This window comes from Pezoporus flaviventris, unplaced genomic scaffold, assembly GCF_033815535.1.
Source record: "Pezoporus flaviventris isolate CSIRO_AGI_PZ_B2104156 unplaced genomic scaffold, CSIRO_AGI_Pfla_v1 ptg000036l, whole genome shotgun sequence".
Lineage (NCBI taxonomy): Eukaryota > Metazoa > Chordata > Aves > Psittaciformes > Psittacidae > Pezoporus > Pezoporus flaviventris.
In genome coordinates this window covers 22,560,030-22,587,174 of record NW_026892584.1, presented here as the reverse complement: position 1 = coordinate 22,587,174, position 27,145 = coordinate 22,560,030, and the positions used below count along the sequence as shown (strand labels likewise).

The 27,145-nt window shown below is 38.9% G+C and overlaps 1 protein-coding gene across 7 annotated transcripts in view; it reads right to left on the bottom strand.

The window, feature by feature from the left end:
* The window catches only part of AKAP6 (A-kinase anchoring protein 6), a 280,658-nt gene that overhangs the window by 157,628 nt on the left and 95,885 nt on the right, over nucleotides 1-27,145 (bottom strand). For all 7 annotated transcript variants that reach the window (XM_061463486.1, XM_061463487.1, XM_061463485.1 and 4 more), the window contains one exon: nucleotides 11,237-11,359. In XM_061463486.1, coding sequence (XP_061319470.1) covers nucleotides 11,237-11,359 — 123 coding nt within the window. The remainder of the gene's footprint in view (nucleotides 1-11,236; nucleotides 11,360-27,145) is intronic.

Here is a 27,145-nt window from a genome sequence, read left to right as displayed (position 1 = left end):
ACACTCCACCTGTTAAACAGAATGTAAGCACTATGTAACTGCTTGTTGCAGTTCCAGAGTTAAGGTTAATTTTTGCCACAATGGCAGGGAATCTACCTTTATTTTTTAGGGACCACATGGTGAATCATCCTCTGAAGCTGCAGCACTCACTAAGGGTCTTTTTCTTCTCTCCTTAAGACTGAGAACATACCCTCCCTATAACAATGATGGCCAAATTATTAACCCTGGTCCCAAATAATTAACCAGGTTCATGTGCAGAATTAAGAAACGGAAAAAAAAAATAACCACAGGAGATGCAAAGAAAAACATTTAGCAATCAAGACTTCCATTCATGCCTTAAATTTTCTATATTTCTGATGAAATCTTGGTTATTTCAAACTCTAAAACACATAGAGCAATTGCATTACTTCTAGTACTTAAAGTGTGAATGATATTATGCCTCTGAGAGACATAGCGCAGAACTCATGGGAGTGCACCATAGCTCTTGGCAGGTAAGTAAAAGAAATATAGTTTAAATGGTGCTGAAAGTGTGCTTGTTTGTCCCTTGACATCCTAGCATTATATTAGTGATTTCTAATCTCAGAATTTTTTTAAAATATATTTAATTTTACTTTCAAAACTAAATTACAGACTAGATCTATATTGATTATACCGGCACACTAAAATTTCAGGCAACATCTTATATTTTAATCAACACAAAAATTAAAATTCGCAGAGTTCTTCCATAAGCATTAATAAAATAAACATTAATTTATAAACATTACTTTCAAATCAAATTTTTAAAGGTGTTTCTAAAGTTGTTGCAATGATAAATTAATGTAAAGGGCATGACTAAGTTATCATTCAAAAAGTAATTATTCTGCAATTGCTATAAAGCTTCTAAGTCAGAACTTATGTGAAATACTTTTTCACTGAAATTTCCTGATCAAGTTAGTTCAAAAGTTGGTTTAAACACAACGGCAGTTTGATTTCATTGTATTATTATAGGCACTGAATCCCCTGCATGTAAACAATTTCTTCTACAGGCCAGGCACAAGATGGACCCAGAGGAATACCTAATTTTCACTGCTCAAACTTACAGTACCTGTGTTTTGGGATACCTCAGCAACCAAGAATTTTACAGTTTTGGGTGGTGAGACTTGAACAGGGGATACATTTTTAATACTGCCAAATCACACACACAGTATGCTAGAGATTGGAAGGGACCTCAAAAGATCATCTAGTCCAATCCCCCTGCCGGAGCAGGAACACCTAGATAATGTTACACAGGAATGTGTCCAGGCGGGTTTTGAATGTCTCCAGGGAAGGAGACTCCACAACCTCCCTGGGCAGCCTGTTCCAGTGTTCTGTCACCCTCACTGAGAAGAAGTTTCTTCTCAAGTTTAAGTGGAACCTCTTGTGTTCCAGTTTGTACACATTACCCCTTGTCCTATCATTGTTTGCCACTGAGTAGAGCCTGGCTCCATCCTCGTGACACTCCCCCTTTATATATTTATATACACTAATAAGGTCACCCCTCAGTCTCCTCTTCTTCAAACTATAGAGACCCAGCTCCCTCAGTCTTTCCTCATAAGGGAGATGCTCCACTCCCTTAATCATCTTCGTTGCCCTGCGCTGGACTCTCTCCATCAGGTCCCTGTCCTTCTTGAACTGAGGGGCCCAGAACTGGACACAATATTCCAGATGCGGTCTCACCAGGGCAGAGTAGAGGGGAAGGAGAACCTCTCTCGACCTACTAACCACCCTCCTTCTAATACACCCCAGGATGCTATTGGCCTTGGCCACAAGGGCACAGTGTTGGCTCATGGTCATCCTGTCGTCCACTAGGAGCCCCAGGTCCCTCTCCCCTACGCTGCTCTCTAACAGGTCGTTCCCCAACCTATACTGGAACCTGGGGTTGTTCCTGCCCAGACGCAGAACTCTACACTTTCCCTTGTCATATTTCATCAAGTCATTGCCTGCCCAGCTCTCCAGCCTGTCCAGGTCTCGCTGGATGGCAGCACAGCCTTCTGGCGTGTCAGCCACTCCTCCCAGCTTAGTGTGAATTCAAACAAACAAATTAAAAATACCTTAAAAAAAAGACAAAAAAAAAAAAAAAAGCATAACCAAAACCGAACAGAGCAATATAATTGTTCTTGAGACACAGATCAAACTTGTTTATACATTATATTTCCATACACTTAGATCAAAAGACTTCAAAATCCTCATAAGTGATAGCGTTTAGATTTTGGACATTAAATTTCCCCTTCTCTTTCAGCAGAAGAAGCAGAGCTACCTTAGGATGACATCCCAATGTGCTTTGCCACTGGTTTAATGCCTCCACTGTCCAGAAATAGCTGAAGCTCTCAGAAGTAGAAAAGCTGGGACAGCCTTCTGTGGACCTAGTTAACAGCTAATAAGTTACAGGCAGGCCCAGCAGTGTTAACTTTAATTATAAACCTTCCTATACACATCTCTGTAAATTTCAGGTGGTTAGCAAGGAGAAGGAGTCCTGGGAAGGTTTGGTACAAAAAAAAAAAAAAAGGAAAGAAAAAAAATAAAAACCCCAACAAAATAAATGCAATATCCTTATTTTTTTTTTCTTCACAGCTGAACAAAGTACCTACACAAGGTTAGGCATCTAGAAATTTGGAAGACGGGTTTAGAAAAAATTAGGACTCTTAACAGTATTCAAGCCATTCAGTCTCTGGGAAAGTTATTATTACTGGTTATCCTACAGGCTTGCACAGAATAAACCTCCTGAGTGGTAGTAGCTGGTAGCAACAGTATGGGAGGGCAGTAAATGGACTTCACTAAAAACACACTTCCTTCACTAAAGTGGACTTCACTAAAAACACACTTCCTTCACTAAAAACACACATAGTGATAACAGATCTCCATCACCACAGGTCTCCTAATTCTGTGATGCTGGGAGTACAAACATAGTCCATTCCTCCTCTTTGCAAAGAAGAGATGTGTGTCAGCTCTTCATTGCATGACATTATGGGAAAAGACTGCAGATCAAGTGTAGTATTTCTGTATTGGTCAGGACACCAGTATTGTAATTAGTAGTATTTATACTTGAATTTTCTCTTATAGATGTGATTTTTCTCGTATTTAGCCACAAAAAAAAACAAAAAAAAGTCATTGAAATTCAAAAGAACCACCCAAACACCCCATACACAGCGTACGGTTTTTTGGAACCATACACTCTCTGGTTCCAAACTATAACACAGGTACATCCAAATGTATTCAATGACAGCAGCATTTTCCTTTGATTTTTCTCAGGCATTTGCCTCAAGAAACAGAAAAACTTACACAGAGGTTATTGGATTTACAGATTTTTAAAACTGAATAATAGTCTCACCTGACAATATACATGCATTCCCTTTATTTAAGGTTGATATCTTACTACCTATTAAGTCCTTTTACTTGCCTGTGTCATTTGAAATCTACCGAGTTTACTATCATAGAATCTTAGAATACTTAGGGTTGGAAAGGACCTTAAGATCATCAAGTTCCAACCCACCTGCCATGGGCAGGGACACCTCCCAGTGAACCACGTCACCCAAGGCTTTGTCCAAACTGGCCTTGAACACCACCAGCGATGGAATATTCACAACTTCCTTGGGCAACCCATTCCAGTGCCTCACCACCCTCACAGTAAAGAACTTCTTCCTTATATCCAATCTAAACTTCCCCTGTTTAAGTTTGAACCCATTACCCCTTGTCCTGTCACTACAGTCCTTAATGAAGAGTGCATCACCAGCATTCTTATAGCACCCCCTTCAGATACTGGAAGGCTGCTTCTCTTCATGCAGCTTCTCAGGGCTGAGCAGCCCCAACTTTCTCAGCCTATCTTCATACGGGAGGTGCTCCAGTCCCCTCAGCCTATCTTCATACGGGAGGTGCTCCAGTCCCCTGATCATGCTCATGGCCCTCCTCTGGACTTGTTCCAACAGTTTCATGTCCTTTTTATGTTGAGGACACCAGAACTGCACACAACACTTCAAGTGAGGTCTCACGAGAGCAGAGGGGCAGGATCACCTCCTTCAACCTGCTGGTCACACTTCTTTTGATGCAGACCAGAATATGGTTGGTTTCTGGGCTGCGAGCACACACTGAAGCTGGCTCATGTTCATTTTCTCATCAACCAACACCTCCAAGTCCTTCTCCTCAGAGCTGATCTGAATCTCTTCTCTGCCCAACCTGTAGGTGTGCCTGGGATTGCTCCAACCCAGATGTAGAGAACCCATGACCAAAATACCTTCAAGAAAACAGCATAAAATTCAGAAATTCAAACTAACCATAGGCTAAACAGATTCAAACCAGAGTCCTTAGAGCAGGAAGAAATTAGTTCACTTATGGTGCTCAGACTCTTTAGCACAATCATACCGCATATACAGTTGTGTATTTTGAGGAAAAAATCAAAACTGGCTGCCATACACATTGGAAATGCCATATAGCAAATGCACAATACAGAACATGGACATTTCAAAGGCTTTAATACCTTTAATAAAATTAGTGTTACAACCACTACCACAAACGCAGCCAGTATATTAGCCCACGGCACGTGTATTTAACCTTAGTTTCAACAAGAACAGGTATTTAATACTTGTCTAAAATGACATTTTTCAGAAAATTAGATTTTCCAGGGAGATAAGAATGATATTTTTTTCCAGACATAGCAGACTTGCTACAAACAGACAATCAGTTATCATGAGATATCGCAGAAGTATCATTACTTCACCAATTTCTTAAAAGTTAAAATACAATCTATTTTCTGTATGAAAGCATTTGCTGTTTGCAGCTAAGAAAGTGCTGAGCCATGATGTGTCCAGAAATATTTACACTGGACAAAAGAAAATTCTTATTTCATTTCTCTTTAGATAATAAAACTCTCAAAACTCCTATAACTTATGAAGAATTTGATTTTGGAAAAGAGATGACATCTAAACTTTCTCTACAGAAGAGAAGTAAATGCTAGTGTAAATCATTTTGTATAATTTGTTTTGAAATACTAGTGATACTTGCTGTATGATATTTTTAATGCTGTTGCATGTAAAGTAAATATGGTGACTGGGAAGGTTAATGGAATGATTCTGGGCTAAAACGCACCTAAATGTGACATAATACTTGCGACTAAATTGAGGTAAAAATTACAGACAGGGACCACAAAATTTATTAGGAAAGAAAAACCAAGAAATCCTGATTCATGCAAATGATCATTTAGCTTATTCAAACAACACTTTGTACTGAAATGACTAGCAACTTGTACCATCTACAGAACAATCTTTGCTATTCTACTTTCAACTAAACAGAACATACACTTTTACCTAAAAAAAAAAAAAAACAGACAAATAACCATGGTGTGAACAATTAATTATTTTCAAGGAAGCCATCCTCCTCCATTCTTTCAAAAAATTACAAACAATTCCTCTTTGCTCTATCTGGAGAAACAGAAAACCAGCAGCTGAAATCTTTTCTAAGGTTATCTTATATATCCACAGTTGCAATAAGACTAAAGTGAAATATTGAAAACAGCCCTGCTGAGAAGGACTTGGAGGTACTGGTGAATGAAAAGCTGGGCATGAGCCAGCAATGTGCATGCAGCCCTGAAAGCCAACTAACTGCACCCTAGGCTGCATGAAAAGAAGCATGGCCATCAGGTCAAGGGATTTGGTTCTCCATCTTTTTTCTGCTCTGGTGAGACCCCACTTAGAGGATGTCCAGCTCTGAAGTCCTCAGTACAGAAAGACATGGACCTGTTGGAGAGGATCCAGAGGGATGGAGCACCTCTGAGGAAAAGCTAAGAGTTGGGATTGTTCAGCCTGGAGAAGAGCAGACTCTGGGGAGGCCCTATTGTGGCCTTTCAGTACCTAAAGGGGACTTATAAGGGAGGTGGGCTCAGACTTTTTTAGAAGGGCCTGATACAGTAAGACAAGGGGTAATGGTTTTAAGCTAAAAGAAGGCAAATTCAGACTAGATATAAGGAAGAAATTTTTTAGGATGAGGATGTGGAACAGGTTGCCCAGAGAGCTGGTAGATGTCCCATCCCTGGAAACATTCAAGGTCAGGGTGGACGGGGCTCTGAGCAACCCGATCTAGTTGAAGATGTTCCTGTTCACTGCAGGAGGTTTAGCCTTTAAAGGTCCCTTCCTATCCAGTTCTATGATTCTATAATTTGCTCTCCTGCAAACTGCAAACTTACATGTAAGGCAGGTTACCCAAAATGGCAAAAGGCAACTGCCACACTGGAAGAAAGTGCATCATCCTTGGAACCTCTGGATCTTTCTGGTTTTGAAGAAAAATTGCAAAATCTATAATTTCTCTATCTTCAAAACATTCCCTGTACTCAAGATTTCAAAATTTTAATCTTATGGAAAATCTGATGAGTGTTTAGGACAAAAATGCCTGACTGCTAGTTCTAAATTTCTAGTAAGAATCTTTATTAATTTTATCTCCACTGAAAAACATTGTTTGCCAACATGTACTAATGAATGCAAGAAGGATTAAAAAAGTTCCATCAAATAAGTTTAAAATATTTTTCATGTGTAGGTTTCCATTTAAAAGTCTTGTATTATATAGTTCTAAGTATGACACCAGACACAAATGGCTTTGGCCAAAAGACCTAAGAGCACACTACAGTAATGTGCACAACTAGGAGCTGTTCAGCAACAAGAAAACAGAGTACTGTGTTAACAAAGGGAAAAGTTAAAACTACAAATTTAAAAGTCTCAGGCCTCAGCAAATAAGAGTGCCTTTCATCTAAACCTTTTCCTCAGTGGTTCTTCACATTTCCTAATTTGCTAGCTTCCTCATTTACTGCACATGTCCATTGCAAAATAATGTGGTTCTGGGTCAGGGATAAAAAGCAGTAAAATGTCTATTTTAGCAAACAAAAATGGTCAAGAGCAACATGGTGAATTCTTATTTGTGGGGCTGCTAAGAAAGTCTGTTTGGTTTCACAAGCACAGCAGTACCATCTAGACAGATGCTTTTAGCTCATAAGCTGCCTTCAGGATACTGTTTTTGATGAGAACTGATTTGCATACCACCAACTCCATCCTTGGAGTCTGCTAGTAGCTGATTTTGATCAGGGTGCCAATGGGCAAGAATCAGCATAACAGAAAAGAAAAAAAGATAAAGTGAATCAGAAACCATTTTCAGAAGTTCAAAACCATTTTTAGAAGTTCCTTTTTGGTAAGGTCAGTGAAGCTATCTTTTCATTAGGAAGTGATTTGAGCCTAATCATTCACAAAATTTACAGTTTACCTCACCTTTTTCTCTAGTAGGGCTGACTTCTGAAAAAAACCCACTTCATGAAAACATATTAGTGCTATCAACATCTGATGGCTTAGGTGGCTGTCTGCAGAGTGCCAGAAGTCCAAGTGATTGCAGCCCTCCCATATGAATGGGAAGCACACAGCTCCCAGATCAGTTTCACCAATGTTACTCAGCTGTGAAGACCCATAAAATTAGAAAGAATAATTTCAGTCATTATTCCAGGTGTCTCCAAGAGCATTTACATTGTGCTTTGGTGTTATCCAAAATGAAGCATATAGCAACTTCTGCAGAAAATCAGGAAACTGGGTTTTAAAGTTTGCAAGAAAACTGTCCTCCAAGCTGAAGACTGTCTATTTTGGTACATTCCAGATGAAGACTACCTTTCAAATTGTAGAAAAAATAAATCATCCTCTTTATCAAACCGTATGGTTACTTACCATGGCAAAATCTATGGAGTTTAAGTTTTAACTGTGATATAAGAATGAAATTCCAATTTGGCCTAAAGTTACTAATTGTAAAATAAAGTCTATTTGCATATCAGGGCTGTGCCTGTGTGACACACAGGGCACTTAATTGGGAACAACAGACCAACTTGAGGGAGGCTGCCTTCCACCTTAACAACAGATTGCTTCACTAATTAGTCCAGGGGCTGTGAGATCTTCAGATGGTCACAGACTTCTGCAGGCAGCTGTTGCTGAGCTAAGAGCAATAGACAGACATTACTGTATACTTCAAAGTGCTGACTAATATCCTGAGTGGACAATATTGCCATACCAGGTATTAGAATTAACTAGAACAAGAGTTTGGGTAGTTCTACCAGTTTAAGATGAAGATGTCATGCAACGATGCTTGTAATAGAAACTTGTATTATTGTACTGTCCAAGATATCCTCATGGAAGCATTACCTTATGCAAATAATCAAGTAAGTTCATGACGTAGGTTTCTTGTGGCATGCTGGGTTTTTTATTATTATTTGTAATAAACTTTTTCGGTGTCTGTGTGACAACATTTCTCAAGATGTCACAAATGTAGAAAAGCAAGGCTGAATGAGGAGACTTTAAAATTCAATCCTTTACCAAAAATTTACATTGGGACCCTAAAATAACAGTCAAGAATTTTACATACTGAAAAATTTGGAGCATGTTCACAACTTTGTCCTTGTCTCCTTTGCATTACTTTTCCCAGCCAATAATGAAGGGTACAAATACATTTTTCTGTTTTCCTGCCTCCATATTTTTTCTTAGATTTTGACAGCAGAGATTTAATTCATGAATGCAAAATATTCTCTCTTTATGGCACTAATTTTGTTATTGGAACAAACATATTTCCAAGAAAAAAATATCACAGGTGGTGAAATTGATAATTTGTGCCAAAGGCTAAGGTCTTGTCTCTACTAATAAAAATACTAATCTACACTGAGTTTTCACTCCTTCTATGACCAGAAAATCTGCACCAGTGAAGAATCATAGTTATCAGGTTTGCTATCACAGATGCAGAATATCAAAAAGAACCAACACATTTTCTTTGTTTTACAGGTTAGTTTGCTACCAGTATCTCTGCTATGAACACATAAGTGTAGAATCTAAACTTGTAAAGTACTAAGACTCCTTTACTTCAACAAATCTTAGGTAAGCCTGACAGCATATATAACCTGACTGGCAAAAGAAGAAAATGAACATTGTAAGTACCCTCACAAAGACTTTGATTGCCACTGTCTTGCAATGCTCAACCAAAAGAAATTTTAACATTGAGCTTAATGTGAATTTGAAGTTCATATACTTCTGTTTAAACACAGATTAGGATTTCTGACAGACAAATGCCACTGAAAAGCTGACAATCTAATTAATACAAATAACTATCTTCCGCACTATAAAAAATGCTTTGTATTTTAATAGTTCAATTCTGCTGAATAGGTGTGAATATGATAGCACAAGTTTTGTGAAATCCAAAAAGAAAAGTCATGGTTACTTTTTTTCAGGTTGTGCAATCATTTTTTCACTGGCAATATATGCCATAAAAATGATTATAATATCATCAAGTAGAAAATGAACTGTTCTTTAGACATTTTACATCTTTACAAAAGTAAAGAAAAAAAAACCCCACCTTGTTTCACAACATAGACATCCTGAAACTCACAAAGATTTTCTTGCCCCAAAGATAGGCAGATATACAGAGCATAGCTGAGAGCCGAAGTACTTACAAGAGAAAGTGAAGTTGTACAGGTGCCTACATACTCATTTATTCCGACTACCCCTAGCAATGAAGCAGTTGCCTCTGGGCTACTACTCCACATTCCAGCCTGACAGACGCTTTTGGCCTCACCTCCCACAGAACCACAAGGCAAAGTTGAAAGTCATTTGCCTGCAAAACAGCTATTCTGCTCCTTCCCAAAGAGGAAGGGAAAAAAGAAACTGACTGTGACAAAGACTCAGCCTCGTGATTGCCCTGTTCTTGCAATACATTTCTTTTCATCCAGTCAAGAGTGAAAAATGCAATCCTACTCATAAAAACTCATCTCTCCAAAAGTTTCATGTTGCAGAGTAAGAGGAAAACAAATTGAAATGACCAGTGCCTTTTCTGGTCTGATCTTACAACGTGCTCTGTATCTTCAGAGCACCTGCAAACATAATGGGATTCAGAGGAAGATATGTGTGCAGTACAAGGCAAAAATCCAAACTCTGTCACAACATCCAAAATCTGCAAAGTAAAATGAAAATGCAGGGTCTTCATCTTTGATAGACTACCACAATGGGCTCTTAATCTAGTGGCTGTGCACAGGCACTACCACAACAGAAAATACTTAAGAACAAAAGACATGGAAGAGTTTTCTGTATAGCTGAAATTCTGAAGACAGTTTTCAGTTTGGCTCTAATTGTATATATTTTAATGTATACTTAATTAATTTAATAACAGACACTCCAGTATTACAGTAGGGATTGGGATGCCATTATTTCCTGTAATGCATCGTGTGACTTCCTGGGATTGTCAAATAATTTCCTACCATCAGATTATCAGAGATTTAGAAATGAGACTGAGCTTTGAGGGTTGATGCTCTATGTAGGTTCAGCTAATGCAGTGTCTTATCTAGCTGGAGTGTCCAGGTCATTAGTTCAGAATAGTGTTATCACTGGGTTTCCTTCTAATTGATACTGGCAAGAACTAAGATTTTGGCAGGGAGAGGGAATTTCCTAGCTCAATTTTTTATTCTTGTTTTTCCTTTTTACCAGATAGTTTACCTATGAAGATACCCACCCATCAAACTGTTTACATTGATCTCTATTGTCTACCTACAGCATAAAATTTTTCTTTTGAGAAGTTAATGCCTAGTTTAATTCAGGTCTTTGTTTCACTTCCTCATAACCAGAAACAGCTCTCTGAAGAACTCAGTGAAAGTCGCATAAGGTTTATCAAACATTTCTCAATCTCAATAGCCTGTAAAATATTCAGGAGTTTTCTACTTCCACCCAATGTTTTCACTTTTTGCACAAAGACAAGGTTAGTAACAGTTGTATTAATTATACAACAGAAATGCATATCAAGGAAAATGATTGAAATATTTATTTGAAATATTTTAAATGACTCTGTACTATGCTAAACCTGTGGGAGACAGATTATGATTTCTTACCAGGAAGAGTTTTGTTAATGTTACAATGTAGTAAAAATCCCAGGATGATCAGCATTAAAAGTATTATCCTTTCTGGTTTTGCTACTGTCATTTTCTTGCAGTTGTGGAGATGATTTCTGAATTGCAATGTAATTCTTGCTTTTAATATTGTTTTTATAAAGCTACCAGTATATATTTCAAATACAGAAAATATTTTGTTGGTATTTTCATTAAAATAAACTGCAATGCTGCAGAACTTACATTAAAATATAGATGCACACTTGTAATTAAAAAATAATAATCAAATAAAAAGCACACCAGAACACTTCAATTACTTATAGTAATCATCAAATAATCTCATCCTACCAAGTGTGTCTCCAGGTACAGTTTAAGGCTGTCTGTCTCTGCTTTAGGAGGAGTCCAATTCTCTGTTGTTTCCATGGCTTCATTTAACCAGCGAATGAATTCATCCAGCTTGCTTACAAACTCCTTACCAGACAAGAAAAAAGAAAGAACAAGAAAAGCATATTTGTTAATAAAATGGAAATCTGAAAAATGTATGCTGCTTTTTTTTTTAAAAAAAAAGGAGAGTACTGTACAGTAAAAATTTGCCTTTTACAAGCATGCAAATCAAAAAAAAACCAAACAGCAAGTAGCTTTCTAGGCAGCATGGTATTTCTGGGGATAATTTAAGGTGGTATTTTGGGACAGGACAATGAGACATCTATTTGACTGTGATGAAATGTAGAAAACTATAAAGTTTTAGAAGAAATGAGGAAGATATGTAAAAAGCTCCGTATAGATTACAATAAAAATTGAGCTGAAGACCTTGCACTAGGCAGACTGGGTATAGCACAAGCACCATTGGTAGAAGAAGAGCTGAATAATGTTGCATGAACAAGGCATACGTTGGTAAACTGAGGGAAGAAACTACTTGCTAGAACTTGGGTCTTGTGAATCCTGTTTTGGTTCATAGGATGAGACTCAGAGAGAAGAAATCAAACAGTACGTGAGGCAGAATATATAGCATTTAATATAAATATTGCTGATTGCATATGAGCCACACAGATGGTGTTCCTGAGAAGACAGGAGCTCCTGCTTCTCAGGAGCACCATTTATTTCAAGATTAGTACCAATTATATTGTCTGATTAAAAATAGTGCCCCTGAATTTACATGATTGAATGATACTATAGATACATACTGAGTACAGATAATTTTACCAAGGTCTTATCCACTGCAAAGCAAAAGAGTAAATGGAATAAACTGACCATGATGTTTATAAGCACCCTGACAATTATCTCTGAAGAGGAATGTCCATCTATTACAAGTATCACAAGACTAGATTAAGTTAGGTCTAATACTTGTTATATTACTAGTTATTAACTATGAACTTCACAGCATGGCAAGAATTTTAATTTCCAGTTGGACAACAACTTGGTATACCCACTCAGTATCTTACTCTCACTGCTACATTTATGGAATGATTTCTGCTAATTATTAATCCATTCAGATAGCTAAAAGCAAGCTAAGCATAAAACTTTTAAAGATTCCTAAGTGACTCGGGAGCCTAAATCTCCTTCTCCAAAGTGGCACATGAAACTGAAATTCTAAACAAGACAGAAACAGGATTTTGAGCAGTTGGTGTACAGCTGTGTTGCGCAAAGTGCAATGGTGATAATCCAGACCAAGCAGAGCCACCTTTCCTTCAAAATTCATGGTAGCAGAGTCATCATTATGGCCCAACACTGCCATGAAGCAGGGTCGAATAATCAGCTCCTGGCTTCCAGATGAAGTGATGGTGCCTTTGAACCAAAGCTAGCCTCTGGCAGGATACTCCAATGCATACCGCAGGCATGACAGCCCTCACTGAGGCACTCTGAAGACTCTGTTTTAATTATTCTTACGGTTTTTTTACATCATTCCCCGTGAGTCCTCAGGATGAGGAGGCTATTTTCCATCTCTGCTCATGGAATTCACTATATCTCAAAGCATTACAACGAAGAAAACTCTAATTTGCATGTTTTGTTGTAGACTGTTTATCAGAACATTCCAGAAAGAGGGAAGAAAGATAGGAAAAACAACCCAGGCGATATGGTAACTGAGACGACATGCCTCCACCCTGGGCAAGTAGTGAAGTTAGCTACATCCCCTCTCCCCCAGCAGACCGTGCCCCAAGGGCTATGTTTCCCACATCAAATCATGGAACAGAGCAGGGGCAAGATGTTCCCCTGGCTCAGTTGCTTACTTTCTTCAAGCTTACACCAGCACATAAAAGATGCCAGACTGGCAGAGTAGAGGTAGACATGAACTGAGGGGGAGAGGAGCAGGAGGAGTAAAGTCCTTGTAGCCCCTCCAATAAATCTCTGCCTGCATTTTAGCAATGTGCTGTCCTTGAGAGACAAGGTGATATGGTAAGCACAAAAAAAAATGAAGAAAGGCTCTCTCTTGTATATGCGTCATGTATTTTACGGAGACAGACACGTATAACATCTGCCTGCAGTACTTGCTGTCTGTATGCCTTCAAAAGGCTTGCACCAGTATGAAAAGCAACTACTAGCGAGTGAGTTACTCTGACCCCTCACATAACGTGCCTGTGTTTTAAAGTCTTACTTCACACTGGTGCTTAGAAACTCAGCAGGCTGCAGCAGCCTGGCACTCACACCTAGCCTCACCGATGAGGTGGGCTGTGGGCATAGCAGGCCCCAGCAGGGCACAGGCAACACCTGGGGGCTACTTTGGGGAACTGGGGAAAATATAAATAGATACAGCATCCTACGGAACGGTGATGAGACAAGTTATCTGAGATAAAAGAGGTAATGCTTACAGAACTAGTGCCACAGTACCTCAGGATCAGGGTTGGGGACACGGTGGTCAAGGGGAGCCCTATGGCAGAGGGGAGCACCGGTTGCAGCCAGCCCCGGTGGGTTACATCCCGGCAGGCAGCACAAATCTCAATAACCCTCGTATTTTTCAAATGACGGCAATAAAATTTTATTGAACCCATTCAAAAGCGCAAATCTGTAGAAACCGAAAACAGCAGAGGGAAAAGAAAGGGAATGGATGGGACGGGAAGACGGGGCAGCATTGGGCCGCCGGAGGAGGGAGCGCCGCCCGCCCGCCCGCGCGCCGTGCCTGGGCCCACAGCGCCATCTGCCGGCGCCGTGCCGGCGCGTCAGGCGGCTGTCGGTGGGCGAACAAGGGCAGCAGAGCTCCGGCTGCGCGGAACCGCCGGTGGAACGCTCCGCTGCGTCCGGAGCCGCGCGCAACGGAAAACCGCGGTTACCTCCAATTCTGCGTAAGATTCCGTTATAGTAGTGCGGTTCCTGCTTCATTCTTTACCACCTAGTGATCAGAACAACGCCCCGTGCTTGGTGCGGTTCTGTCTCAACAGTGCCTATGAGCCCATCCTGTTTATTTTAGGATAGACTTACAGGCCTGATGCCAGAGAGCAGGAAGGAGCCACCTTTATTGCCCAGCCACGACCTTCATGACTCATCCCTGCCCTGGAGGCAGCTCCAGGTTAGGAACTGAAACCTGTACAAGCATAACCCCCATAGTGGCTCGGGAGTTACAAACAAGCAATAGTTTTTTGTTCTTGATGCTGAACTCTCCTAACTTGCCTTTGACTTTTTATCAAGGCATAGTTACCTACAGGCTTTTAAATCCTGGCCAGCTCTCGCCACAAGCTGTAATCAAGACCTGGTACAAAAGGTTCTGCTCTGCTGACCTGACTGCCTGTTCTGTTGTGCTCAGAGAAGGAGCATCTGCAGTATCTGTGGTCCATGTAGCCCTGTCACAAATATAAATCCAGGTCCTTAATCTCCTCAAGTCTCATAACAAAGGGCAAGTCCAAAACATAACCCATCTCTGACAGAGGGGCTGCTGCCCTTCTGCAGATTGACCAACACTGAGCCATTTCTGTGTAATCAAGATGGCAGAGTTAGTTGGAACGGAACACAATTAATGATGCTCATGTACTCAGGGACACAAACAGCATTACAACAGTTGCTTTTCTCACCATCTAGCATATTTCCAAGAATACACATTCCAAATAAAAGCTTCAGACAAAATAATTTCTAAAAAATAAGGAAAAAATCTTACAGAAATCTATTGTGAGACTCTGACAGGGCATTAAACTGTGCTTTGCAAAACCAGATTATAACGTAAATTATATCAATACCAAGGAATAGGCTTAATATGCAATCTTAAATCCAAATCCAGAACTTAGTGAAATAAATAAATTTACAGGATGACAAATTTTAAGCAAGAAAGGAATTTTTTTTTTTTTCTTAATTTTATAAAATCCCCATGTAACCACTTTACATCCCTTCCTAAACACTTCTTACCTTTCTGCTTTTTTAGTTTGAACTTATATTTTTCATTCTGTAGATAATTATTTTTCTTTATCATTCTTAAAGTCGGAAAGTTTCAACAGGTATAAACTTTAGAGGAAGTATGCTGGTTTACACTAGGTAAGGGTCTGTTCTAGACTGTACTGCAGTTATAATGAAAATACTGTAAGATCTACCCAACTCATGCTTTGGTAATGGGTAATTAAACTATTGTATTTTTTATCAAAATTTCTTGGAAGTTGAAAACCCACAGTCAGCCACATTGAAGCTGAAAGTTACTGTAGAAGAATTCCTCAGAGAGAAAAGAAAGGAACAGAACAGAAGAAAAAAAGGAGCACCAGTACAATCCAGTTTTTTTACCAGCTGGGTTCAGTTTTACAGATGCAATAGCTTTGTATGGTGCTAGCAAGCTAGCTGTTACTACGAAACTCAAGCCCCTAAATGACACAGCATAAAGCTACTCTTATCCTATGCTGCTTAGTACAGAAACAAATGTTTCTGGATTTTTGTTGGATGATTTGTAGCAACTTCTGTGGTAAAGTTTGCAAATAATGATAAAGCTGTTCCCATACACCACACAGAACATTTTTAAAGATTCCTTTTTAAAAATTTCAGCTTTCCATTTTGTTTCATGGCAACTCTACAGGTTTTCCTTGGAGGAAGAAGGAAGTTCTAATCACATATCCCTGAACAAAGCTAGAGCAAAACTGGCTTCATTTGAAATTTGGCATGTACAAAGTTATTTTTTGCAGCCTAATCCTATTTGCTCTGAATGGATAAGAATGAAAAAGACAAGTGATGGGGAGGGGGGAAAGTTGTAACTCAACGTGTCTGCTTTGGTGTCTTCTAGAATGAAAATATACTTCATTCAATTGTTCTAGAGAACTAACGAACAAATGAATTAACTGAAGAATTAAAAGTAAATTTGATGGTATTTAACTAAATAACCTGAGACTTCTTCATTAATGACCAGAACACTAAATTTTTTTTAATCATAAAACATGAGAATTCTTTTATGAGTCATCTAAAAAGGGCAGGGATGAATCAGCTCAGAGGCCAAAGGGTTGCATGGGTATCAGGCTGCAAAAGGATGTACCTGGAAGTTTGCCTCCCACCTTTGTGCTGTTAAATATAAGGGCATACAAAAGATACAGATCCCCAGCTGTTGCACAGGGCTGCAGGGCTCCCTATATCCAGTACATCTGATGAAAGCCTCTTGGGTTAGGCAGCCTGGTTGCTTTTTGGCATGTGGGATAACAGAGCGGGAGAACAGCTGTGGTGGTATGCTGCCAGTACAAGAAACCCTGGAGCATGGTGGCAAGGCCTGCAGAGGTGCTCAGATGAACAAGTCTCACATGCAATTCATTACATTTAACAGGACTGCGTGTGTTCTGCCTGTCCCAAGTGTGTGTCAGAAAAATTAAATACTTAAAATGAACACAGAAATAGGCAATCTTTGGCATCCCAAGCATTTTGTGCCTGAGTCCATTCCTTTTCCTGTTTTGCTGGATTCTATTTGTATATTCCTCCCTAGTAATGACACCTATGCATTACACCTCACTGCTCACTACCTGCACCCCACTACTGCTCTTTGGCACAGCCCAAGATGAGCCTGTGTCAGCCATCACTCCCTGTGTGTCTCCAGCTTCCACAGTCTCTTCCCGTGCTTTCCCTTTGAATTTCAGAGGCTCACCCCATCTCTGGCCGAAGGCCAACCTCTTTTAGAAATAGACATCAATTAACTTCTCACTTCCTAGTTTGGAGCAGCAGACCTGAGGCTGATGCTTACTGACACCAAATGAGTCAGTCAAAGAAATTTTAGTACCCTCTGACCCTAGCTACATGGTCCCCTAGGGTTGGTGGCACAGCCAATGCTCATGGTCAATAAAGGACAAAGTAGAGCTGAGGAGATGCATGGGCTGTCAGCAAAATAACAAGCAGGTGACCAACTTAAAATCTTCTGATAATAGCTACAAAACTCATTAAAACAACATAAGTGCTTGTGATACTGTAGAAAGGCTTCAGTCCTTGATTATATCTGTGCATTATTCTCTTTGACTGTCAGGGGTGTTGCTCAGACATATTCTCATTGGATTGCAATTTTCTGAGCAGCACATGATTAGGACCACCCAGAAAAGCTTTTACTGTCACAGTCATGAAAAAAATGCCTGACTATCAAGTGAGTCACTTAAAATATGCATAAATAACTCTCAGCTAAGCTAACACCACTTCTTGCACTGGAACTTTTAAAATTTCCTAACCTCATTTCAACGGTTTAGGTTTAATTTTACTTTTACATTACAAGCTCTCTTTTTTTTTTTTTTTCAGTCACACAGGAAAGTAAACAGTTCTGGTGGTCAATAATTTTAGCACTTCAAATGATCTCATTTAAACTTTGAAGTTCAGCTTTCATTAATTGAATGGAACAGGAAAGGAGGAAGTTTCCCTCTCAGCTGCAGCTATCACTTTGCAAATCCAGCTTTTATTAGACCACGTTTAGAATGGTAACAGACTAAAGCCCAGTTCTGTAATTTAAGTTTTAGCCTAAGAGATAGCACATTTGTGGTTACCAAATTTAAAAAAAAAAAAAAGAAAAACAAACAAAAAACACCAAAAAAAAACAAATCCATGGAATTTTCACTATATTAACAGACACAACCTTTTTTTGGTACACAAAAATAAGCAGTATCTTAGACTGTTTTAGTATATTTTTGGTATAAAATTCCTTTAGATGGGGAATTTGGATATTTGCACAGAAACTTGCATTAACATTGCCAAAATTATACCATAAAACACAAAGAATGCTACTGAACCCAGTTAACACCATTATGGACAGTTTTATGGCACTAGGCCTAGACCAAATTTTGGGTTTACTTTTTCTGAAAAAAATCCCAGGTTTACCGTGCCTACGTCACACAGGTAGCAAAATATTTTAATACCTTTCTGGCTCCTAATTTTAAACTGTGCAGTGTTAACACCACTCAGTTATTAATCTAACATGTCAATTTAACATGTATGCTGGCTTATACTTAAAGGCACTTCTGGGTGTTGCATTTGTAAAAGTACAAAGCCCTTCTGATGACAGGGACTAAGATTAAAACTGGAATAAAAGACATATGCCAAACTATTACATTCAAATATATTAAAAATCATCTGCCATGGTAGCTAAGAGTGACAGTAGAAAGTCTACTGTATTCCACAAACCTTGGTGTGGAAACACAACACAACAGTGCTTGTTAAATCACTACCCCTGACCTTTTTTCTCTCCACCTTCCCTTTTATTACACAAAGGGAGTTCTCTTCTTAAAAGAATTGGTTATGAGGCTGTGTGCTTAAAAATGAATGTCCAATTTTGTTGCAAGCAGACAGTGTTGTAAAGTTTGTTCCCAATTTACAAAAAGACTGAGTTCACAGAGGGGTCTGTGTACACAGATGGGCTGGCTCTAAGGGCACTTCTATCACAGAATGCATTAAGAAAACCCTTTGTCTAACCACAAAAGGACTTGCATATTAGTCTCAGGAGGAACACATTCCTGCCCATGGACTTTATTTTCAAAAGGATAAAAGTGTGCTTTCTTCACAGGCAAAGGTAAGTCAAAGAATACAGGTACTCAAGCGGATGAGGCTGCAACAAACTGCCATGGTCAATTTAATTGGAGTTAGACCCTGAGGCAACAATAAAACCATTAGCAGTACAGATGTTGGGGATCCCAAAGGAACCAAGATGCCACAATAAAAAATATTCTTTATGTGATATTGCCAAGATTCTGTGGCAGACAGTGACCTCACAGAAACATGCAACTGACCAAACACACCAGTAGGATGGCAATACTTCATATGCAGTTCAGGATACATTCATTTACAAAACACTTCAGAAATATAACTTGGCAGCTTTCTGCTAAATAAGTACCACATATACTCAGTAACCGCAGCCTATGAAAATGGGAAACTTCAATGTTCCTTCCAAACAGGGAAATGATAATTAAACACTTTTCTTAGTGGACATGTGTGTAAAGCCACATCTTCATCTTCTGCTATATAATGTTTAGTTAAGCATTTTTAAAACTGCTAAATTAAACAAATCCTTCATGAGTGCCCTTCTAGGCTTTGTACCAAACTACCTACCACACACACAATTAGAAATGACTCCTGAATATATTTTCCCTAATGGACATCTATATAATTGGTCATGATTTATATGGTTACAGAATAGAAAGTGATAGCACAGGATGGTCACTGGCTCATGACTTTTCCTCGTTTTGAAGTCCCCAGGATGCATTCTGATGCTGGAAAACAAGAAGCATTAATATATAGAAATATAAAGTTATCTCAAGCAAAGTCAGTCAGACATATCTCAAATTCTCAGGGACGTTTCACTGGAGAGCTGAGAGTACTTCTAGTCTTGAAACAGTGAGAACAGCAGAGCACGGTCCTTAGAAGCCTTGGAAAACACTACAAATTAACTCCGTTCTAGCTTTATCCCTAAAAGCTGGTGATAGGGTAGTCTTAATTTTTATGGACCTTTTGGTCCACTACTAAATGAACAGATTTGCTAACATTTTTAAGCGCTTTTCCGTACTGTGTTCTGACTAGAGTAGGACTGGCAGAAAAGATTTTTAAGAAGTTCTCAGATTCCTAAAGCCTTCTAGATAAAAAAGCCAGGTAGGACAGGCTTAAATAGCATGATACAGTGAAACATGCAAAGTGCTATTTTTCAATCCATTAAAAACAACTATGTTTAAAGACAGTAAACCTGACTGTGCAACAAAAAGTTCATTGCCTCCATGTGACTGTTGACTTTATTTCTGCTTCTAGACAAAGAACAGGTTACACTTATCTGAATATTAAGAAATAATTCCTAAATGTATCTCTGTAGTTGACTTAAGCCTTTCCATGAGGCACAAACGTAATTCTTTCTTTATGCCTTTTCTCACCTGGTGCTCAAGGTGAAGATCTACATTCTATTTAAAACAATTGTAGCAAGGCCTCCACTGCTATTTGAAATGTATAGGATCTAAAAAGGATATTCTTAGTATCAGCAGATTGTGGGGCAAAGAGGGATACAGGAAAAGTATGCCAAATGCTTCCTAAACCATGTTCCTGAGGCATATATTCTTAGCAGACAAGCTTCCAACACTACTAGTTAACATTTCCCCCAGCCGTTTGAAGAATCACTGAACACCTAGAACCACAGAAGCAAAATCTGTGGGCTGCTGGGGAGAAAAATCCATGTAGCCCTGAGGCCAAGGCAGCTAAGCATATGAATGTCACATAGCAGCATAGGAAAGGCCAGTGACACTCTGATTTTGCATGGGTTCAAGAGCAGAGGGAACTAGTGGAGAGAAGAGAAGGAAAAGGAAAGGCCATCTCATCCATCATTTAAAGAATCATCTGGTATGAACTTAACAGCAATATGGATTGGTTGTAAACCTCCAGAGATGCCATCTGCTCTAATGACAATAGTGCCAGTCATACAAAATGGCTTCTATCTCTTCTCATACTTAGGAGGCCACGCTCCCTACTGGAGATGTAACGCTGAAACAAGCAAAGCCAGATAAATTTTTAGGCCTCCTGCATTTATTCCTGTGAGGACAGAGTTCAGGTTCAGAAAATACAGGAGGCCAGTGCTGTATCTCAAAAGTGGTGTGATATTCAAAGCACTCCTGGGAACCAAGTAAGAAAATCAGCATATCCTTCCTTCTTTGTATGGAAAACTGTTACATACGCCTTCACATTTTAGATGACAAAACTATTTTGCTTATCTGCCTCCTCAGTTATCATATGTACTAATTTGAATATTAGGGGGGTTGAGGCACTATTTCAAATTGTTCACGTTCCTTGTCAGGCCACAGTGCCAGTCAGCAGTGGCAAAGACAGAGCTGCAGCCTGGCCTTGGAAAGAGCACGCTTGCTGGAGCACAGCCTGGGCAAGCCCTCTTGTGGAGGCAATTTATACTGCCTGAAAAACACCACCGCGCAAGCTAGCTAAAGCATCCTCGCTAACAAGTGAAAGCAATATTGACAAAAACCCCACCACTCCTACACGAGTAAGTTCTGTTGCCACTGGGTTATGCAGACAGAGATACATTGGTTAAAGAAGTATTTTCCGATGTTCTAATCAGAAGTGATGGCTAGAAGTAAGTATTTACTTACTGGCTTTTGCCAGAAAACCACTTCAGTATAAATCTGTATTCACAAGTTTCTAGCACTCCTCCCTAGTCTGTGTAAAATTTTAAGGTTACTGGAAAAAAGTTCCCTAGGAAACAGTATTGAATCTGTGGAGTGATGAGTATAAGCAGCAGAAATGGAAAACCCAGGAGTTTAAGGTTACCAATAGCTCTGAAAATGACACAGAAAGGAAGAACAGACAATAAGGAAATGGGGCATAAGCAGAGAGAAAAATAGAGGAGGAGGAAATATAAGCAAAGGACAAGACAGTTCTTTTTGTTAATTTAAAAAAAAAACAAAACAAAACACAGTTATGTTCTTTGGGTCATTGGGAATAAAACAGGAATGCAAAAGTTCTTAGAGTTAATAGCAGAACAGTCAGCAACTGTTATGTTGTGAGTGAGTTGTGCAATGGACAAACTTCTGAATGATCATTCAAGTCTGGTCTTTGAAGTTCATTGTACTACTAGCATTGAACATGCTGTTTCTGAAAATATATCTATCCTCAAAAAGCAATGCCTGTTATTGGTCATGTCTCACAGAAACTCTCACTATTCTTAAAGTAACTTTTTTTCCAGTCATTTCTTCTCTACATAAAATCCAAGAGGCCTAAGCAGCAGGTGGAGAATAAATACAGGTGCCCAAAACATCAGGATAAGTTTAAAATTTCTCTTATGTAACATGGCATAAAATATCCTAAATTGAGGCCTTTTTAGGTTTTGCCCTCATATGATGCTAAGTCAAAGACTTGCCATATCTAAAGATCAGCTAAAAGACATGAATGTTTTTAGGTCACATAGTCATTTCACTCAGCTAGTAAACCAGGGACTGAGATATGAACGCAATGTCTCCAGAAATTTGTAACCAGGGAAAAACAAGAACAGCAAATAAATCTGGGAAAAATGGTGCCAGTGACTCCCAGACAGTTAACTCTGCAGCAGCAGCTGGAATGAGTGTCTGGATTCTGGAGGAACCCTGAGCACAACACAGGGGAGAGGCCTGTCTTTTGGTAGAAATACCAGGCACCAAAATGAGTTGCTATGTCCTGTGGCATGATGCAGCAGTATATTCACATTTGTTTCACAGTCCCAAATTTCTGTTTTTTTCTCCACTCTGAACAGCTCTAAGCTAGAATAGAAAATGTAGACGTTAGGTCAGGACCTGTTGCTCCTAAGTGCAAATTTATTTTTTATTCTACAAATAAGCCTAAAATCAAATCAGCTGTGCAGAGCTGTCCCCTTTCTTTCCGTACAAAATGTTTGTTATTAATCAACCTTGATCTGCACTCTGTGGATAATGTGAGTCTGTAATCAGTGTCTTAATTTTCAGTGAGGCTGGTTTTCTGATGCCCTTTTTCAAAAAATGCTGCCAATGTAACTACTGATGTTGAAGCAACTTACAGTGATGTAAGGGTACTTGGAAGTACTGTACTGACTCTTCATGTAATTATTTTAAATGTTGAGTTGGCAACACACCTTATTTTCAGATTGTTTTACAGCTAATATATGTATTCATAATTAGCTGAATGGCAACAAAAAGATAAACTAGTCCTCATTCGCATTTTTTCCATATAATGGCCTCTGCAATATATTAGTATACAGCTTTATTCTGCTCTGAAAAAGACAGCTATGGCTGGCCACCATTCCTTGGTTTGCATACCCTGAGTATTTGGGCTTCAGGCAGCAGACAGGAGGTGGAACGCCCTTGTGCAGTTGTTATTTCCAGCCGATGGTCAGCTGCTACCTTGGCCACATGCTGGGCAGCACTGGAGAACACTCAATGGGAGCCATGCTGGCACCTCCCCTAAGTGTTCCCAACATTTGTTTACTCTTTGATCTCATAATTGATCCTTCCCCAGCATTTAATTCCTTGAAAAGCTGCACATGATATACATACACCTTGGTTGCTCCTGTAGCCTGAAAAGAGTGGCCCAGTGCCATGACGTCAACTGAACAGAGATTTTTTGGACTTCTGAAAAATTTACCTTTTCCCAATCAGAGAAAAAATCCTGTTAAAAGAATGAAAACAGCCAAATTGTATACCTTTACCCAATAGCACAAAATTCATTCCACAGGATTTTAGTGCCTTTTAGTTAAAAACTAAATTCATTATTCGTTACATGACCTATTCAGTAAGTTAGCCAGTAAAGCTAAGAAAGGAATAAAGCTACTATATTCTTGACCTGATGGTCACAAAGCAGGATTAAACACTGCTTATTTAAATAATACAACTATACTTCTCTAAACAATAATTAAAATCACAGTTATATTTGCAGGGAGATAGCCATTAGATTTTTTTTATGGAGGATAGGTTTTGGGTTTTTTTAATATGTCACAAAATCTGTAGAAATGCACGGACAGGTTATACTTTTTAAAAGTTTAATAATTGGGATACACATGCCTTTACTTTTTAAACTTAGAGCAATATTCCAACATTAAATTTGTTGGAATAAAGTAAGTAGCCGCAAAAAGTTGTGGAGACTACACTAAAGCAAAAATATATTCATAGGGAGGAAAGATTATAGCTATGTTTTATTTAATCTCTGACTTTCCAACAACTACATTTATAAAGTTACGTAAGTCTCGTTCATTTGAGAAGGAAATGAGAAACTCTGTAAAAAGGTGCAGTAACAAGCTATGGACTCAAGAGGGAGATACATCACCACATCTAAAAGTTTCCCAAAAGAAAGGAAAAATCACTTTTTACTAAAACAGAACAGATGCTTCCTTATTGTAACTGCTAAATATATTGACCTCTGCTATATCGTTGACTTAAGATATAATGACCACAATTCCCTCTCAAAATCAGAAAGTTTAATTCAGCATTTCCTATTATTCAAGGGTAATTCGCTAGAAGAGGCTAAGCCTGTCACCTCACAAGAGGTATTATAATTCTTTGACCTATGAACTTGTTTTGCAGCTAAGATTTCTGAGTTTAAAAACAGGGAAAATGGTGATTGCCACTATTCACTAAATATGGCGACAGCAAGGAGAGATTAAAATTCATCACCTCTTTACTCCATTATTATTCCTCTGCTTTCCTAATTTAACCTCCTGTTATGCACTCTGTTCTTGTTCACCTGCAGCCTCCAAAGAAACCCTGTCACTATTATTTCCTCCATTAACTGACTTTCTTTTGCTTCCTAATTCATCTCCCTTCCTTTTAGATAGTTTCTTTTTTCAGTGGTCTCTAGTGAACACTCCTTTACACCCTCTTTGGAGCCTAACTGTGACTTAATTTTGCACACCAAAATTTAAATATGCTTCCAGAATAAAATAAAAGCAATCCGTGGTGTTTTGTTTTTTTTTTCTTTTGTCTTCTTATTCTTTATTTTTAACCCCTGAAGCTTCACTATTTCTAACATATCTGCTATTTTTGTCTGCTTTTCTGTACCTCAACGGTGCTGTAGAAGATTTGACTGCAATGTATATAGATGAGGTTGACCTAGTTTGGGTCTACCTGAGCCAATTTTACTGTAGCTGCTATAATTCAGTGGCTAATAGTGCAGAAGTATTCACATTTTGAATTACCCTGTGTGTCTTTAATCTTATACAGCACAATGAAGAAATATTAATTAAGTCAAATGCTGGCATCAGCAGGGAAAAATCAATTAATAATGTTAAGTTACTGTGACTTGAACATCTACACTGTCTGCTACCTAAAATCTGCTTGCTGGTTCTCCCTCTGCCATCCTGGAGAGATTCCAATCACTGTCCAAAGCAAACCAGAGGAAATCTAGCTCTTGATCAGGTAACCTTACTTGACCCACATGAGAATCAGTATTCAAAAATAAGTCTTTGTTAATAAAGGAATATTCAGCTAAGATTCCAGTTTGATTTGCTAAGGACAGCTCAGGTGTTTGATCAGTTTATAATTTCTGCTCTAAAACCTAAAGCAAGAGCAAGAAAGCCATTTTTTGCCTTTCCAGTTGCTTTCAAGAGAACTTTCAAATGCCTGCATAAGCATATAGACAGCCTGAAACAACCCTGTGAGAGTTTCTTGTCCATGTTTACCACAAATTGTATTCATTCTGATGCCTAATGATGACAACTATGATTTAAGAGTCAGCACGGTTTAATGTTTCATTCCGGATTATAAGATACTGGAAAGGATGAAGGATCAAAAACCAGTTGCTGTCAAAATATATAAAGATACACAAGAAGAAAAAGATATGAACACATTTTGAGAAGTTATGCAATAATCTTACATAAGTGGACTTCGTCTTTTTTTTCAGGTTAATCCTCTCTAGACTCTTGAACACTTCTCTTGCTCTGACTCATCTCCAGCATGTACACATTTTAAGGCAATGATGCATGAACGACAGTAGATAGACTGGAATTTGATTTAGGTGGAAATTCATAGCAATGTATTATTTAAATAATTAAATATTTAGAATAGTACATAGTGATTTTTGTATACTGTATCTTTCTGTACTTCCTCACAGACAATACATAAAACATGAGTAACCGAGAGCTGAAGTATATTGTGTAACAGAACAGCTAGACCTTAAAACACTGGGAAAGGCATATACTTATGAAAGTATAAGGCAATGAGCATTGTCTCTCACCCCTCCCTATTTACAGGAATATCAGAAACCACATTTTTAAATTCAATAGTTTTCTCTTTAATAACGGTGGCACTTCAAGGAGCCCTAAAATCAATACGGTAACGAGTTAACAGGGTAGCTCAGAAGTTACCTCAAACTCTTCACGAACAACCAACCGTCATCACAGTACCTGCCCCCATAAGGCAGCAGTTATAAAGAATTAAGTCCTGACCGACCCAAGAAGATTCCTATTAAACCACCACACACCCTGAAGTAAATTCCCAATAGCAATTTGACTCTTTCTGTCTGTGTTTTGAAAGCTAGTGCCATCAGTGAAGGCTTCCAAACCTACTTCAGTGGTTTCTGAGTGCCTTTCTGTGAGAGAATTGGAAGCACTGAACTATCCCAGACAATAAAGAATGTCTCTGCATTGGTAGAAAGGAGTAAATCCTAAGATTACTTTAAAGTCAATGCTGATTAGTTCTCCAAGTTATCACCTTGTCGCTTTTAAATCTGGAGCTTCTACTGGCTTTACAGGTAGGTCAGCAGGCACCCACTGCTCACCTCTGAGCCTGTTCTTTGGTACAGTGAGAGCAAGAAGTCCATCTCTTTGCAATCTTATTGCTTCCTTCCTTCACCTTAAGCACTGTTGCACTCTTTTGCCTATTAGAATAGATCCAGAATGTAAGAAACAATCATTGACCATATTCTAGAAAGTTTCCAGTTCACAAATCAATAATCTGGATGGGTCTGGTACAGGCTTGTGGCTAAACTGTGATACTGATGATTAAGACATGACTCTAGGTTCTAAAGCCAATGGTCACTTAAAGCTGATCTGAGTGACAGCATTAGAATAAGAGGGCTCACAGAATCACGTATGCAAAAGCAGCTGTTCCTTGGTTCATCTAAGCTGTTAGTAGGTATCCCTGAGGTGAGGTATGGCATCCAACTATGTACGCAAGAACAAATTGTGAGGCTTTTTGCAGATAAACGTATCACATTAGATGTGAGCCAAACATTGGATGTAGACGTATCCTCTGCAATCAGTCCTAAATACTAGTAAAGACATACCCTCAAATCAGTGCTACTAAAACTGTTTGTGAACAGATTTTTTCTTTCTCTTCCCCTCCCCCCTTCCCCCCCCCCCCCCCCCCCCGAGTTATTTGGAATGACTTGCCAAATAATGTAAAAAATCCCTGATCTAAAACT